At 39.0% G+C, this 13,087-nt stretch overlaps 1 protein-coding gene across 3 annotated transcripts in view; it reads left to right on the forward strand.

Annotated features, from left to right (window-relative positions):
• Window positions 1-13,087, forward strand: part of CXXC4 (CXXC finger protein 4) — a 158,774-nt gene that overhangs the window by 124,947 nt on the left and 20,740 nt on the right. For 2 of the 3 annotated variants that reach the window (XM_083178931.1, XM_083178921.1), the window contains one exon: window positions 32-3,828. The exons of the other annotated variant lie outside the window; for it this stretch is intronic. Coding sequence is in view for 1 of the 2 variants with exons in the window: in XM_083178921.1 (XP_083035047.1) it covers window positions 32-76 (45 nt within the window). In the remaining variant the exon portion in view is untranslated. Of the gene's footprint in view, window positions 1-31; window positions 3,829-13,087 lie in introns of those variants that run through there. 3 annotated transcript variants of the gene reach the window in all.

The raw sequence follows: 13,087 nt of genomic DNA on the forward strand, positions 1-13,087 counted from the left end.
ATAATAACATATATTTTTTTCTCATTTGCAGAGAACACCGGTCCCCAGTGCTGAAGCATTCCGATGGTTCTTTTAAGCAGATGTATATCTTATTTTCAAGGCACTCTGAAGTGATTGACAAGTACTGGTCTTGTTTTGGGAACTGCAAAGTCCATGACTGAAGAATATGCTGAGACACTATTTTCATTTGTGTACAGGGGTTTCCTCAAAAGAAAAAAAAAATATGAATAATGTTAAAAAAAAAAATGTTTAAAAAAAATCAAAGAAAAAAAAACTCACTGGAGCCTGGCTGGTTTACTTATGTTTAGTACACCGGGTTCTTTCTTTAATGTATTTTAGCTATAATTAACAGTGAAATTGTTGTCTACTTTAAAGTGACTGCAAAGGAAAGATTTGGGTAAACCCCTGCTGTAATATGATGTATCTTTAAAAAAAAAAAAAATTAACATATCTATACTTAATTTCCAAATATGTGTTTCAGTACTGTAAACTGTACAGATAGCAGCTTGTATTTTGTGCGTTTAGACACATGGAGACAATCATGTCTGAGCATCTGTATGAAGATTAACAGTTTGTAAGCAGCAGTGTGGTTCTGCAACTTAAATCTGGAGCAATAAATTATAGCTTTAAAAATTATTTTGCCAGCTGGATAGTTACAGCAGCAACAGCACTGTCTTTTTTTTTTTTTTTTAGATATTGTTTTCTTTTTTGTTTGCCATGCATACATTCCCAGCAATTTGATCTGATATTCCACAAGGTCAACACATTATAATTCATCATAAACTAACTGTAGGGAGAGTTCCATCCGCCAGTAATGGCACTATCCCCCTGTATCAGAGGGCCTCCTCTCTTTTATGTACCCAAGGCACAAACCAAGCAAAACATTCTTTGTGGGTAAGCATTTGTTTTATTAAAATGTATATTACTCAGAAGCACTTACCACAGATGACCCACTTTTCACTGCATTGTAGACCAGTGTAAAAGCAGAATATGGTATTGTAGTTTGTCCAATAGGACCAGTCTTTTGAATTATTTGTTCAGGGAAACAGAAGTGTCCTGTGACCATGTAACTGAGTACATGCCTTCTGGTTACGTTTTTCTATAGTAACTGTAAACGCTGTAAAATATAAATGCATTCTCACTGTAATGACAAGTAAAACATACATATATATTTCTGTATATATGTCCTCTATATATCATCTCAAATACAGGTGGGCAACTCCAGACTTTCAAAGTGTAATGAATACATAGGTTAGAAGGACCCCAATAGATCATTTGAATTAATTAAGTTATTACAGAAATTGCCATGTACCATATATAGGGGGAATTCAAACTCCCGCCGATATTCCCGACAGGGGAAATAGCGGCGGGGCCCTATTCAATGCTGTCTTTCCCAACAGTATTGAACAGGAATCTCAGCAGAACATGCCCGACTTTAAAAGCAGTCGGGCCCGCTCTGCCGAGAATGGATGTGGATTGTCGAGCTCACGGCCGCAACTCGACGATCCATGGCTGCATCTCGCGGACAGGCCCCTTTTCGGTGTTCAGCGAACAGGACATTGAATCCCGCCTGCCAATTTCAAGTTGAGACGGCACAGAATGAAACAGGGTCACAGCTGTCAGGCCAGCCCAACAGTCATGACCCAGGATTGAATATCCCCATAGTGCAGCTAACGTATTACTCACACAATACTGATCCCTTGACAGAAACTATTGAGACTGCTATGAATAGTTTTGATTGCTACTGAAAACCACCACCATATATGTGACAGAGCTGGCCTTGTAACTCTTACCACTGCAAGTCTGGAACTGCTTCTACCGTACTGCTTTGTTTCTTAGAAAATGTCGCTTTCAGTTTAATTCTGACATTTCATTCAAGTTTTCAATTTGATTTTTTTTCTGGAAAACTCTACTGAACAGCACCTATCTAAAAGCCTCTCCAGAAAATTTTTAATAATGTTTTAGCTATTCTATGTATCTTATACGTGTGTCTTGTATGTTTTCATTTTTGTGTTTTTGTAATGTTTTAAATGAATAGATTAAATATTTTATATAGGCATCCAAGGTATCAAACAGCATCATACAATTAGACATTATCTTTGCCAATCAGGATCGTATTTTTTTCCTGTTTATCCAATACCAGATACTTTTTAGATGTATTTATACACCGATAGTGATCAAACACAAGTAAAGCCTTATTTGCACTTTTGTTGGTAACTTTTTTTGCCTTCTGGAAAATTGTACTTGTTTTCTCAGAGATGTTAAATGATCAGTTCAAGCTACATTAGGTGTACAATATCTACAAAGTTATTCTTAACAATGTACTCACTGTCGGATACCCTAATGTTGCATGTCTTTGTGTGTTTTTTTTTTTTTATAGAACTGATTGATCTATATATTGTAATTGTGTTGCCTACATGTCCAATCCAATTGAAGCAATGAAAACACTACAGAAAATGAAGAAAACATCGTTTATTTCCTATTACATTTGTCCCTTTTTAAATGTATTTATATTTTAGTGAAACTAAATTTCTAAAATGTTATAAATCTAGAAACTATGTTTTAGTAATTGTTTAAAGCGACAGTGTGTGTTTTGGAGAATTTCTAAGTAAATATTTCTTTAAGTTACTTTTTAGTTTTTATTTCAATAGGTTTTGTTTTTTAAAATGGAAAGTCAATTTAGAGATGAGTGAAATTATCAAAACTGTTCAGCACATTCAGCATTTGGGTATGACATTTCGAACCTTTTTCTGGTAGAATTTACGTTACAATATTCCCTTATTCCTATGCCCAGGATCTTCCATTTTGGTTTTACTCTGCCTTCTATCTTTTTACACCTTAATCACACCACACACCAAAATGAATTAACAGTTACCACTGTAGCTTGCTTTAAAGGTAAATTTGAATCTATAAATTCAGTATAGAATAGTCAATTTCCAATAAGAAGCAAAACTAAAAATTTGTATTGCAGCATCTATGTATCGCAGCAAATTGACCTGTTCTGTTGCTTCGCTCATCTCTACTAATGTTTAATGTTCTTTTAAAATGTACCTTAAAAACAAAGCCACAGACTAAAATACTAAAATGCTATTCACAACGTACTGTACCCTAAAAAGAAAGATGTGATAATGAACAATTACATCTACATTTAGCTTCATAAATTAGTAAAAAGCTTATTTTTGTTTCAGAATCTTGGCATGTAACTCACAATTAATTCAAAAGAATAAAAATATTTATATTGGTTACATCTGTAATCAGATAATGAGGAAGGAAATGTGTTAAATGAACATACCATTTAGGGTCGAATATCTTCAGCAAAAAACAGTAGTAGGTCTTTGATCATGGCTAGATGCATAGTGATTTGAAACAGTTGGTTCCATGTAGCAACTAAATGTTCCAGATTTTGTTTGTCATTAAATTTGGCAGTCTCACACTGAGATCTACTATGTTTCTAGCAAATAAAAGACAGCTCCTACTAGATGTTAGAAAGATTACGCTACATTAAAAAAATCAAGGGAACTAAGTTTTTTCCTTTTTTTCTTAAACATTTAATTTATGGCCCACAGATATGTACTCTCTTCACAATATTATCTACTTCTGAAATGTGCTGTTATCTATTACATTTTCTAACAGATATATGTGTAAGGTGTATGTATGCTTGTGCAGTTATGGATAAAAACAGTTTTGGAAAACAGTGTATTTATAAGAAAAAAAATCACCTATGGGGCATGTACAAAACTGTAAAAAAAATACACATTAAGTTGCCCGGTAAAGTTGTTTTTGTGACATTTCTGTGTTGTTAAATAAAGGACTTTAGTATTCAAAATATCTGCATTGATCTAAAAAACTAATTTCTGTCTCACTTTTTTATTTTTACAAAAACTGACTTTTAATAATAAATTAATAATTAACACATAAATAACTCCTAATACATTGTCTGTTGTAATGCTTTAAATGTTTTTCTTTAAACTAGGATTTAATGAAAGTATAATTTTATGTTGCTTAAGAAGCGTTTTAAGAGAGCAGAAGGCCTGTGTGCCGCCTTCTCCATCCGTGACCCCTTCTCTTTGCCGGCAGCGCTGTAGAGTACTAGAGGGCCCAGACTCTAATGCGCATGCGTAGATCTCCCTAAAAATGGTGCAGCGGACATTTTACTAGAGATTTTACTCCTGCAAATGCACAAAACACCGGGAAATGTCAGGAGCACCATTTTTTTCAGTGATCTCTGCAGCGCTGCAGTCATTGGTGCAGTACTTCAGATGGGTAAGTATTCAAGACATGTACAGTAGTTCAAGATAGTAGTGTAGTGTTTTTTGGATCTCTTTTTATGTACTAACAATTGGGTTACTATCTGGTGACTGTTATGCAGATCTTGGCATCACAGTGAGTAAAGTACTTGTTCATATAAGGCACACACATTATTGAATTAAAACTAAAGATGTTACCATAAGAGATTGTACAGTAAGCTTAAAAGTTCTCCGATATCTATTTTGTAGTAGGCAAAGCAACCAAAGTACTAATTACAAAGCCAAATATTCAATCATATAAAAATGTGCAAGGCTTTTGTGTGGGGTTTTCATTACCCACATCTGAAATTAACGACCTTATGAAAAAACCATAGTCTTCAGAATTCTATAATTACATGTATCTTTTCTAGATTATAATTCATTTTCACTTGAGACACCTTTAATGAATTGTGAACTTTGCATCCCTTGGCAGCAAGTTTCATGCACTGTGTAAATGGAATTTTTTGGTTGTCAGAGTGTTGGTAGGTTTATTATCACATAATAAGGAATGGTATAAGGTAGAGGTTTGCAAGTGCATATGCCAATTACTCTTTCATGCTAAAGAAAATTCAGAAACATTTGGTAATATGAATAATATATGTGCTGCTCAATTTCCACCTAAATTTACTTTATACCCATCAACAACCACATCTTTGTGGCTGAAATGGTGTCATTCTAAGTAGATTCAGAGTGAAGTGTTTTGATCTGGTGACAAATTATGGTAGATCATAGTGTGATCTAGATAAGCACTGAAAGTCTCAATTTCTAAATTGACTTGCAATTACTCCAGCCTAGTGCTCCCTTTGACATCTCCTGAATACTGTGTCTATCCAGCCACATGCCTCATGTCATTTTAACTTCCTGCTCCATATGTCTCTTCTAGCCCAATATCCTGTGTCCCTCTATATTCATGACCTCTGTATCCTCTTGCCTTGTGTCTTTCCAGCCACATCTCCCCACGATTCTCCAGCCTTATGCCCCATGTTACCCCAGCCTCTTGATCCATGTCTTCTACCACGTGTCACTCAAAGCTTGTAACCCTGTTTCTACTCCTGCCACCTGTCTGTTCTAAACAAGATGCCTATGTGTCTTCAGCCACGTGCTTCATGTGTCACTCCAGGATTGTGTTACATGTCACTTCCTGTGTCTTTCCAGCTACAAACCTCCCCAGTTTCTCTTCATCTCAATGCGCATCTCCAGCCATCTCATTTTTCTCAATAGAGAAATAGGGAACAGCTGCGGGGAAGCAGCAGTTGTGCCAAATACAGCACCTGGCTTGCAGGGATCCGGACCTGAAATGAGTGTCCAACTACAGGAAGGTAGGGACAGTAAGGTGACACGACACCCAAAAATCTGGACAACATCTAAGCTAAATGACACTGCACTGCACCACAGATTTTCTCAAAAGAGCTTAAACATTATATATATATATATATATATATATATATATATATATATATAAACAGGCTGGGAAACTGGCACTCAATAGCAGGATCAAAAGTCCAATAAAAGGTACAAAAGCTGGGGTGCCTTCCTAAGTCAATCCAGAGGGATCAGCAAGGTACAGGAACAAAGTGGAGGCGGCATATATATATACATACATACATCAGCACTTTTTATCTCTTTCAAGTTATTGCACAACCTTGTAAAAAAAGATGCTATAAAATTAGAAGTTTATTTATTTTATATACAGTTTCTTATATAGTGCATCAGATTCCTTTGCGCTTTACAATTGTAAACAGAGATTAAACAAACTGGGTAACAGCAGACAGACTTGGAGGTAAGAGGGCCCTGCTGCAAACTTACAATGTAGTGCAGTTCACTCCCCCCCCCCCCCCCCTTTACTTCGGCTTCCCATTTTTGCCTCTCCATATCACTCCAGTAGCCCCATCCAGTTTCTTGATCTTAGCTCCTCTGCTCTGCTGCCATCCAATGACACAATGTCACAACATTGTGCACACTGTGTTCTGGTTGATGAGGAGAAATGGCTCTTTGTCCACTTTATGTTGTTCTTTGAGTAGTTATATTGTAATAAACCTTGGGACTCCTTAAAATTAAGAGAATCGTGGAAGGAGTGTTTCTTGATAGACTATGAGAGAATGTTTCTTGAGAGAAGATTTAAAAAAAATGTTTTGACTTGTGCACATCCACCTTGATTTTAAACTTGATTCAGACCCTGACGGAATGTGCATGAATGACCCTGAAACTGCAATCAAAGACTATTGCAGTTTCAGAGCTGGCAGGAGGGCAGCATTGATGCAGTGCTCAAGGGGGAGGCTGCGGCGGCGGAGTGACGTAACATGCGGCCGCTGCGCCCCAAAATATTGTTGGCCTGTGCCTGTCTGCTATGGCAATGGGCAGCCTGTAATGTGCAAGCGCTTGACTGTGTAGCTCGCAGTACAGATGAAGCCCCTCTCATTCATTACCAGTGCCTACCAGAATGTCCCCACTGGCTGAGAGGGTCTCCATCAGACTGGGACGCGCGAGCTACGCACACGCATCCCAGTTGCTGGGTGGCGGAAATCCTGACCATCTCCGCTTCAGGGAGACAGGCAGGGTTTGGGGGGTGCGGGGAGGTGGTGGGGACCGGCAATGGCAGACGGGGAGGCAGCTCTACGTCGGAACAGGCAAGCGACTGTCTCATGCTCGCGCGCCCCCTTCTGACAGAGGGTGGGGCTTGGCAGCTGGCGAGGGCTGGCGATTCAATCGCCATCCCTCACACCAAAGAGGCTGACTCCATCTCTATAGCAATGAGCCCGCAACATCACAGGGAGGGTCCCAAAAGGGGGGCCTGTTCTAGATGCCTTTACATGCAGCCTATCTCTGCCAGTTGTAAGTTTACTAAGATTGCTACTAAGTCTGAATCAGGCCCTTTGGTAGTTGTTTGGCACTGTCAAATACAAGGAATGCACAACATACACAAAATAAGTCCACTTGCCGTTGAACCTTATTATAAAAAGTCAGAATAGTGAAATAAAATGTGTTTAAACATATACTGTTTGTAGCAGATACTCAGATGTAAACTGAGGTGGAATATAAGCTGTTAGTCAAATGTACAGTATAGTGCTCAGCAGAAAATGTAATCAGTTGATTTGTCAAATGTAAGGAAGGTTACAAAGAATTGGGTGGTTGCTGTTTGAAGGGTCTTGCACAGTACCATGAAATCTAAATGGACCAGATTTAGGTGCAGAACAAAATCAAACAAATACTTATTCAGGAAATGCCTTCTAATTGTCCCAAACAGAAAATGATCTTGAGTAATAGTGGCCATGTAAGTTAAGTGGCAGCTTCTTCTAGAGCAGCGGTTTTCATCAGGGTGCCATATGATCTTGCAGGAGTGGCCCAGGACCAAATAAAAATATTTATTGTCAATTTGATAGAAAAAAATCAGGGCTGGTTTTTGCCATAAACTATGTGCACAATTAGAAGTACAACCCTGTCTATCACCAGATAAATGGATGTAAAGATGAAGTTTAATCACATTTTTTTCAAAATTTTGGCCTCAGTGTGTCATGGTCTTGGTGTGTCATGAAAGAAAATGCTGATATTCTAGGACACTGCGATTTAAAAAAGTGTGGGGACCACTGTTCTGGAGGTTAAAATAGTCACTAAGGGCCTTATTCTAATTCACTCTTTCTGACAAAATCCTTCTTAGATGGACAAAACCATGTGCAATGCAGGGGGGCCAGATGTAATTTGTGCAGAGAGAATTAGATTTGGGGGGGGGGGGGGTACTTCAAAGTGAGATCTATATTGCAGTGTAAAAATAAAGCAGCCAGTATTTACCCTGCACAGAAACAAAATAACTCTCCCAAATCTAATTCTCTCTGCACATTTTACATCTGTCCCACCTACAGTGTATATGGTTTTGTACATCTAAGAAGGATTTTGTCAGAAAGAGTGAACTAGAATAAGGCCCTAAATGCTCCCTGGTAGGTTTGTTTTGATGTTTTCTGAACAATTCAAGAGTTTTGAAATTTTTCTGTTTTCCATGAATCCTGTTTCTGTTAACCATTCAGTTTTATTAAATAATGGAGATGATTTAGAAGAATGCAGATATCCAAATTATTTAATCAAATAACTTTAAAATGGGCAACGTAGACTTTGCAAAACTCTTAAAATAGAAGTACTGTAGAAGTTCAAATTATTTTCAGATTTGTTGGGCATTGAAAAGTCAATGAGTGACTGCAGTAAATGTATATTATGCTCATCACAAATCCAGCTTTGTTGTAGGTGTACTTCTATTTTCCTACACTACAGCCTACCAACAGATGTAAACATAAGCTCCAATGATGAACGGCACTCGGAGACTGGATACAATAACAAACAGTGATGTTTATTGGCAACGTTCTGGGGCCTTCATCCCTTTCTCAAGCCACACACAAGTGATTACAAAGTATACAGTGTTTCGTCACCTGGAAGTGATGGGTCGGGAGGCCGTCATCTTGCCCCACTCTGCTGGGATCAGCGTCTTATTGTCATTCAGATGCCGCTGCATGGAGACCCAGACAAACTCATATACCTATACAACAATAATTTTACAACATAATAATTATCAATTTAAAGTGAACAAAGTGCAATTAAGAGCCCTTTACCACCGTGGATTCAATAATGTAATCTATTTCTATACAAACCATCAAAGGTGTATATACAGATAGGTGTATATACAGATGTAGCAAGCTACATCTGCGCCCCGGTGCCCGCCAGATCCCTTTCACTGGCGAGCACTTATCCCAGTATCACGGCAGCGTCTCCCTGCCTGTCTCTGCTTCAGGGAGATGCTGCCCAGTTTGGGAGGTGAGGGGTTAGGGTGGCGAGGGGGTCCAGCGGGGGAGGCGGCGTCTCATGCGTGCGCACCCCTAGCGGAAGCTGGCCGCTGGCAGGGGCTGGCGATTCCAGCCTGCTACATCTGTAACTGTCTTTTACAAGTGCACTACACAGGTTCTACACCTAGGAAACAACATTTTCAATATAAAGTGCAATTATATATGTGATGAATTAATATTAAAAATATAAAAAACTCCTCTGTACCATCCCTATGTGATAAATGAATTACATGTTCTATCTAGATTTCTAAAAGACAATAATACTTCCTGCATATTAATAACAGTAGTGTTCCAACTAAACCTGTTATTTATTCTAGACCTACAGCACTGATGTTGTTGTGCTGAAGCCCTTTCTCAGTGCTTCTTTAATAGGTCTGTTTGAGGTTTGGATATATGGTAGCCAGTTGTCTTTAAATTTTGCACCTGTTTTTTTCTTTGCTTGTAGCGGCTTATGTCTAGTCCATCTGGAACAGATATTGAATCCTAGGTATCAATACTAAAATCGGGATTGGTGTCTTATCTATCCATCTGGAAAGGATGTTTTTTTTTGGATGCGGCGGACTGTTTATTAAGTAACACTCTAATTTATTTTGATCGTTTCTAACCCTGTTCCCTTGCATATATATTCCAAAAGTCCCAATCTTTATTTACCTGGAATGTGATGTGGAGGGTATTATTTATATACTGTAAGTCTGTACCTCTATCCAGAACTTTCCCACTATTGGGCAGTCCCACATACAGTGCATTATGTCTGCATCTGGAGAACAGCACTTAAAACAATTTGCATTTGTGGAGCCTTTTGTTAAATATCATAACTTAAGCGGCCAAACATCTACAGATTGATTCGGCTGGTTGGAACAAAAGCCTGGTAATATTGGAATGACAGGTTCTGGCAATTTTCCAGCATTTCAAAGCTAATGGTCAACTGTCATTTACCAGGATTTTGTTCCAACCAGCCAAATCTGACAATAAATCTGTAGATGTATCGCAAGCTTAAAGGTGCCCAAACAGGCTGCGATATTCATGTGCTGTACGTTTTGAACTTTACAGGTGCCATGCGATTTTGGCACTGGAAGGGGATGCGATGCGATTTCAGACTCTTTTTTTTTTTTTTAAGTTAATAGTCACTAATGGACATCGCATTGCATGTACTCCAAAACTGATGCGATGCAATGAAGCACAAAAAGTACTTTTTGTGCTTTACAATATTGTACACGCGGGGACGCGCATCACATCCCCGCAGGTACATGGTGCAATTTAAGCCAATGTGATGCGTTTTGAGCTTTAAAAGTTCAAATCGCAGCGTGTATGGGCACCTTTAGGCATGTAATATACTCTGTTAAGAATCTTGTGGAGCATTTCAGTGTATGTAATTGCTTATTTATCTGTGTATAAGAATAAATATTTTTTTCTATAGAAAGGTGTGGGAAATCTACTCATCATTTGAGCAGCCCAATATTTTTTAATTCTATATTAAGTATTTTCCTAAAGTGAGAATATATTATTATTATTATTATTATTATTTTATTTATAAGGCGCCACAAGTGTTTCGCAGCGCCGTACAAAGGAACAATATATAAATGTGAAGTCGAAAAAATCCTTGTGCCCTTCCTAATTACATCATCTGGGTTAGTATGTTTATCTCTTGTCGTTAGTCCCTATAGTACTTTAGCTATAAATTTAGAAGCCTGGAGTACTTGAAACAGTGGAAATACAAGCTCTGGAAATTAAGTTTGCAGTTGTGCACTCATTAGAGGCGTGTATTGTGCACAGTCTTTAAATTGATACATATAACGCAATCCTCCTTGATACTATTTGTGAAAACATGAGTGTGTGTGTGTGTAAGAGTCTCCATGCTACACATGTAGTATTCAAGAGAATATCTTCTTTTATATCTTGGTCGAGGGTTCTTTGATCTGTATGTAATACCCCTTTTCCACTGGCAACCTTGGTCAGACCCGGTAATTTGTACCTGGATCAATACCAGGTTGGACCTGGGTTTAAGACACATTTCCACTACAGTTCTATTTGGGAAATTGCTGGATCAGCCCTGTTTACACTTAACCCAGGTAAAGCCTGCTTTTTCCTATAGATTACATGAGAAAAGGCTTTTGTAAAGGGCTTTTTCAAGGGGAGGTCACAAAACAGGGCCACCATTACCCAAAAGGGCCACCATTAAAGAAAATATGGTACTTATTTCCTAGCACGGTGCCCGTCGGGTTGATCGCATGCCTTAAGTTTAAGATACTTAAGGCATCCGATCGACGCGATGGACCCAATTTTATGTCAATCACCAGTGTATTTGCCGGTGAAAGATAAAATCGCGTTGATCGGGTCCATCGCGGCCCATTACAATGGGCCGCGATGCGACCGAGGCGATCAATGCGATTTTCCCATAGAGAATAATGTTAAATTATTCTTAAAGTTAAAATCGGGTTGATCAACCCGATTTTACATAGGGAACAATGGGATATGGGCCAATATGGCCAATTTCTCATTGTATATGGTTACAAAGTATGGTTAATGCCCCCCCATTGTTAACGCCACCTCACTATTGACACCAACCCGAAGCGTGGCGAGCGCAGCGAGCCCGTGAGGGGCGGCGGTACGCGTCCTCCGACCTTTTCATACCCCCACTATCCACGTCAGCGTGGAGTTGACTTTATATAGTGTGGCGAGCGCAGCGAGCCCGGCGAGGGGATGCGTATACCTGTGAAGGTATGCGCTCGCCACGCTTCGGGCTAGGTGGCTCGGTGCGCTCGCCACACTATATAAAATCAACTCCACGCCGACGTGGATAGTGGGGGTATGAAAAGGTCGGAGGACGTGTACCGCCGCCCCTCGCGGGCTCGCTGCGCTCGCCACACTTCAGGTTGCCGTCAATAGTGGGGTGGCGTTAACAATGGAGGGCAATTTCAACCATCAGGGGGGTTTGCTATTAAAATGGGGGGTTTTGGGGCTTTTTACATTGAAATCAATGTAAAATCGGGTCTCAGGGACCATTTTACATTAATTCCAATGTAAAAATCGGGTCGGTCGCATCGCATGCGATTTGGTTGGCATGCGATCGACACGATTTTTCCGACCCGACCAATAGGCGCCGTGCTAGGAAATAAATACCGAAAACATTTCCTGATTAAAGAAAAGACCACAAATATTTCTTTGAAAAAGTTTGTGCTTTTATTTTAGTCCCAAATATTCAATATGAAACCTTTTCAAAAGTCTCTGTGTCAATATACATGAGCCATTGGTGTACCTAGACATGTAAAAAGTTCACATAAACATGTACAAAATGCACATGAAAATACCCCAGAAGCTCCAATCCGCTCTGTTTTTCATCTATACTGGGTTGGGAGTATTTCCACTACCCCTGAACCCAGGGGCAAACTGGGTCCAACCCTGATCATCATCCAAACTGGGTTGGATTGCCGGGGAATCCAAACTGGGTTATTTGACATGGGAGCATTTCCACTAGCAGAAAACCCGGGTAGATGCGTGTCCCCGCTGAAATTACCAGCTTATTTCTGCTAGTGGAAAAGGGGTATAAGATTGAGACCAGCTCTCTGTCATGGCTAAATGCTTGTTCCCTAGTTTTTTCAGTATATCCATCTCTGCCATTGATACAATTTAGTGTGATTATATAATTTGCAGCTAGAGCATAGTCCCAAAGACACGGTAAATTTTCTCCACCCATTACTTTTGTTGTTGCTTTTCACCTGCCAAGGTCTGCATTAAATATTGTAAGATCTCGTTTGGTAGGTATTAGGAGTATCATTTGCACCGTGTATAAAAATCTAGGAAACACGATCATCTTGTATAGTTGTCACCATCCTATATATATTAGGGGTACATTTTTCTAAAAAAAATTGGAATACATCTGATTAATTAGTGGGGTGTAATTAATATCATATATAAATCTTTGAGGTCAGAGGAAATATTAACTTCCAAGTATTTAATCCAATTCCATGCCCATGA

Source organism: Crinia signifera, chromosome 1, assembly GCF_055691185.1.
Source record: "Crinia signifera chromosome 1, ASM5569118v1, whole genome shotgun sequence".
Classification (NCBI taxonomy): Eukaryota; Metazoa; Chordata; class Amphibia; order Anura; family Myobatrachidae; genus Crinia; species Crinia signifera.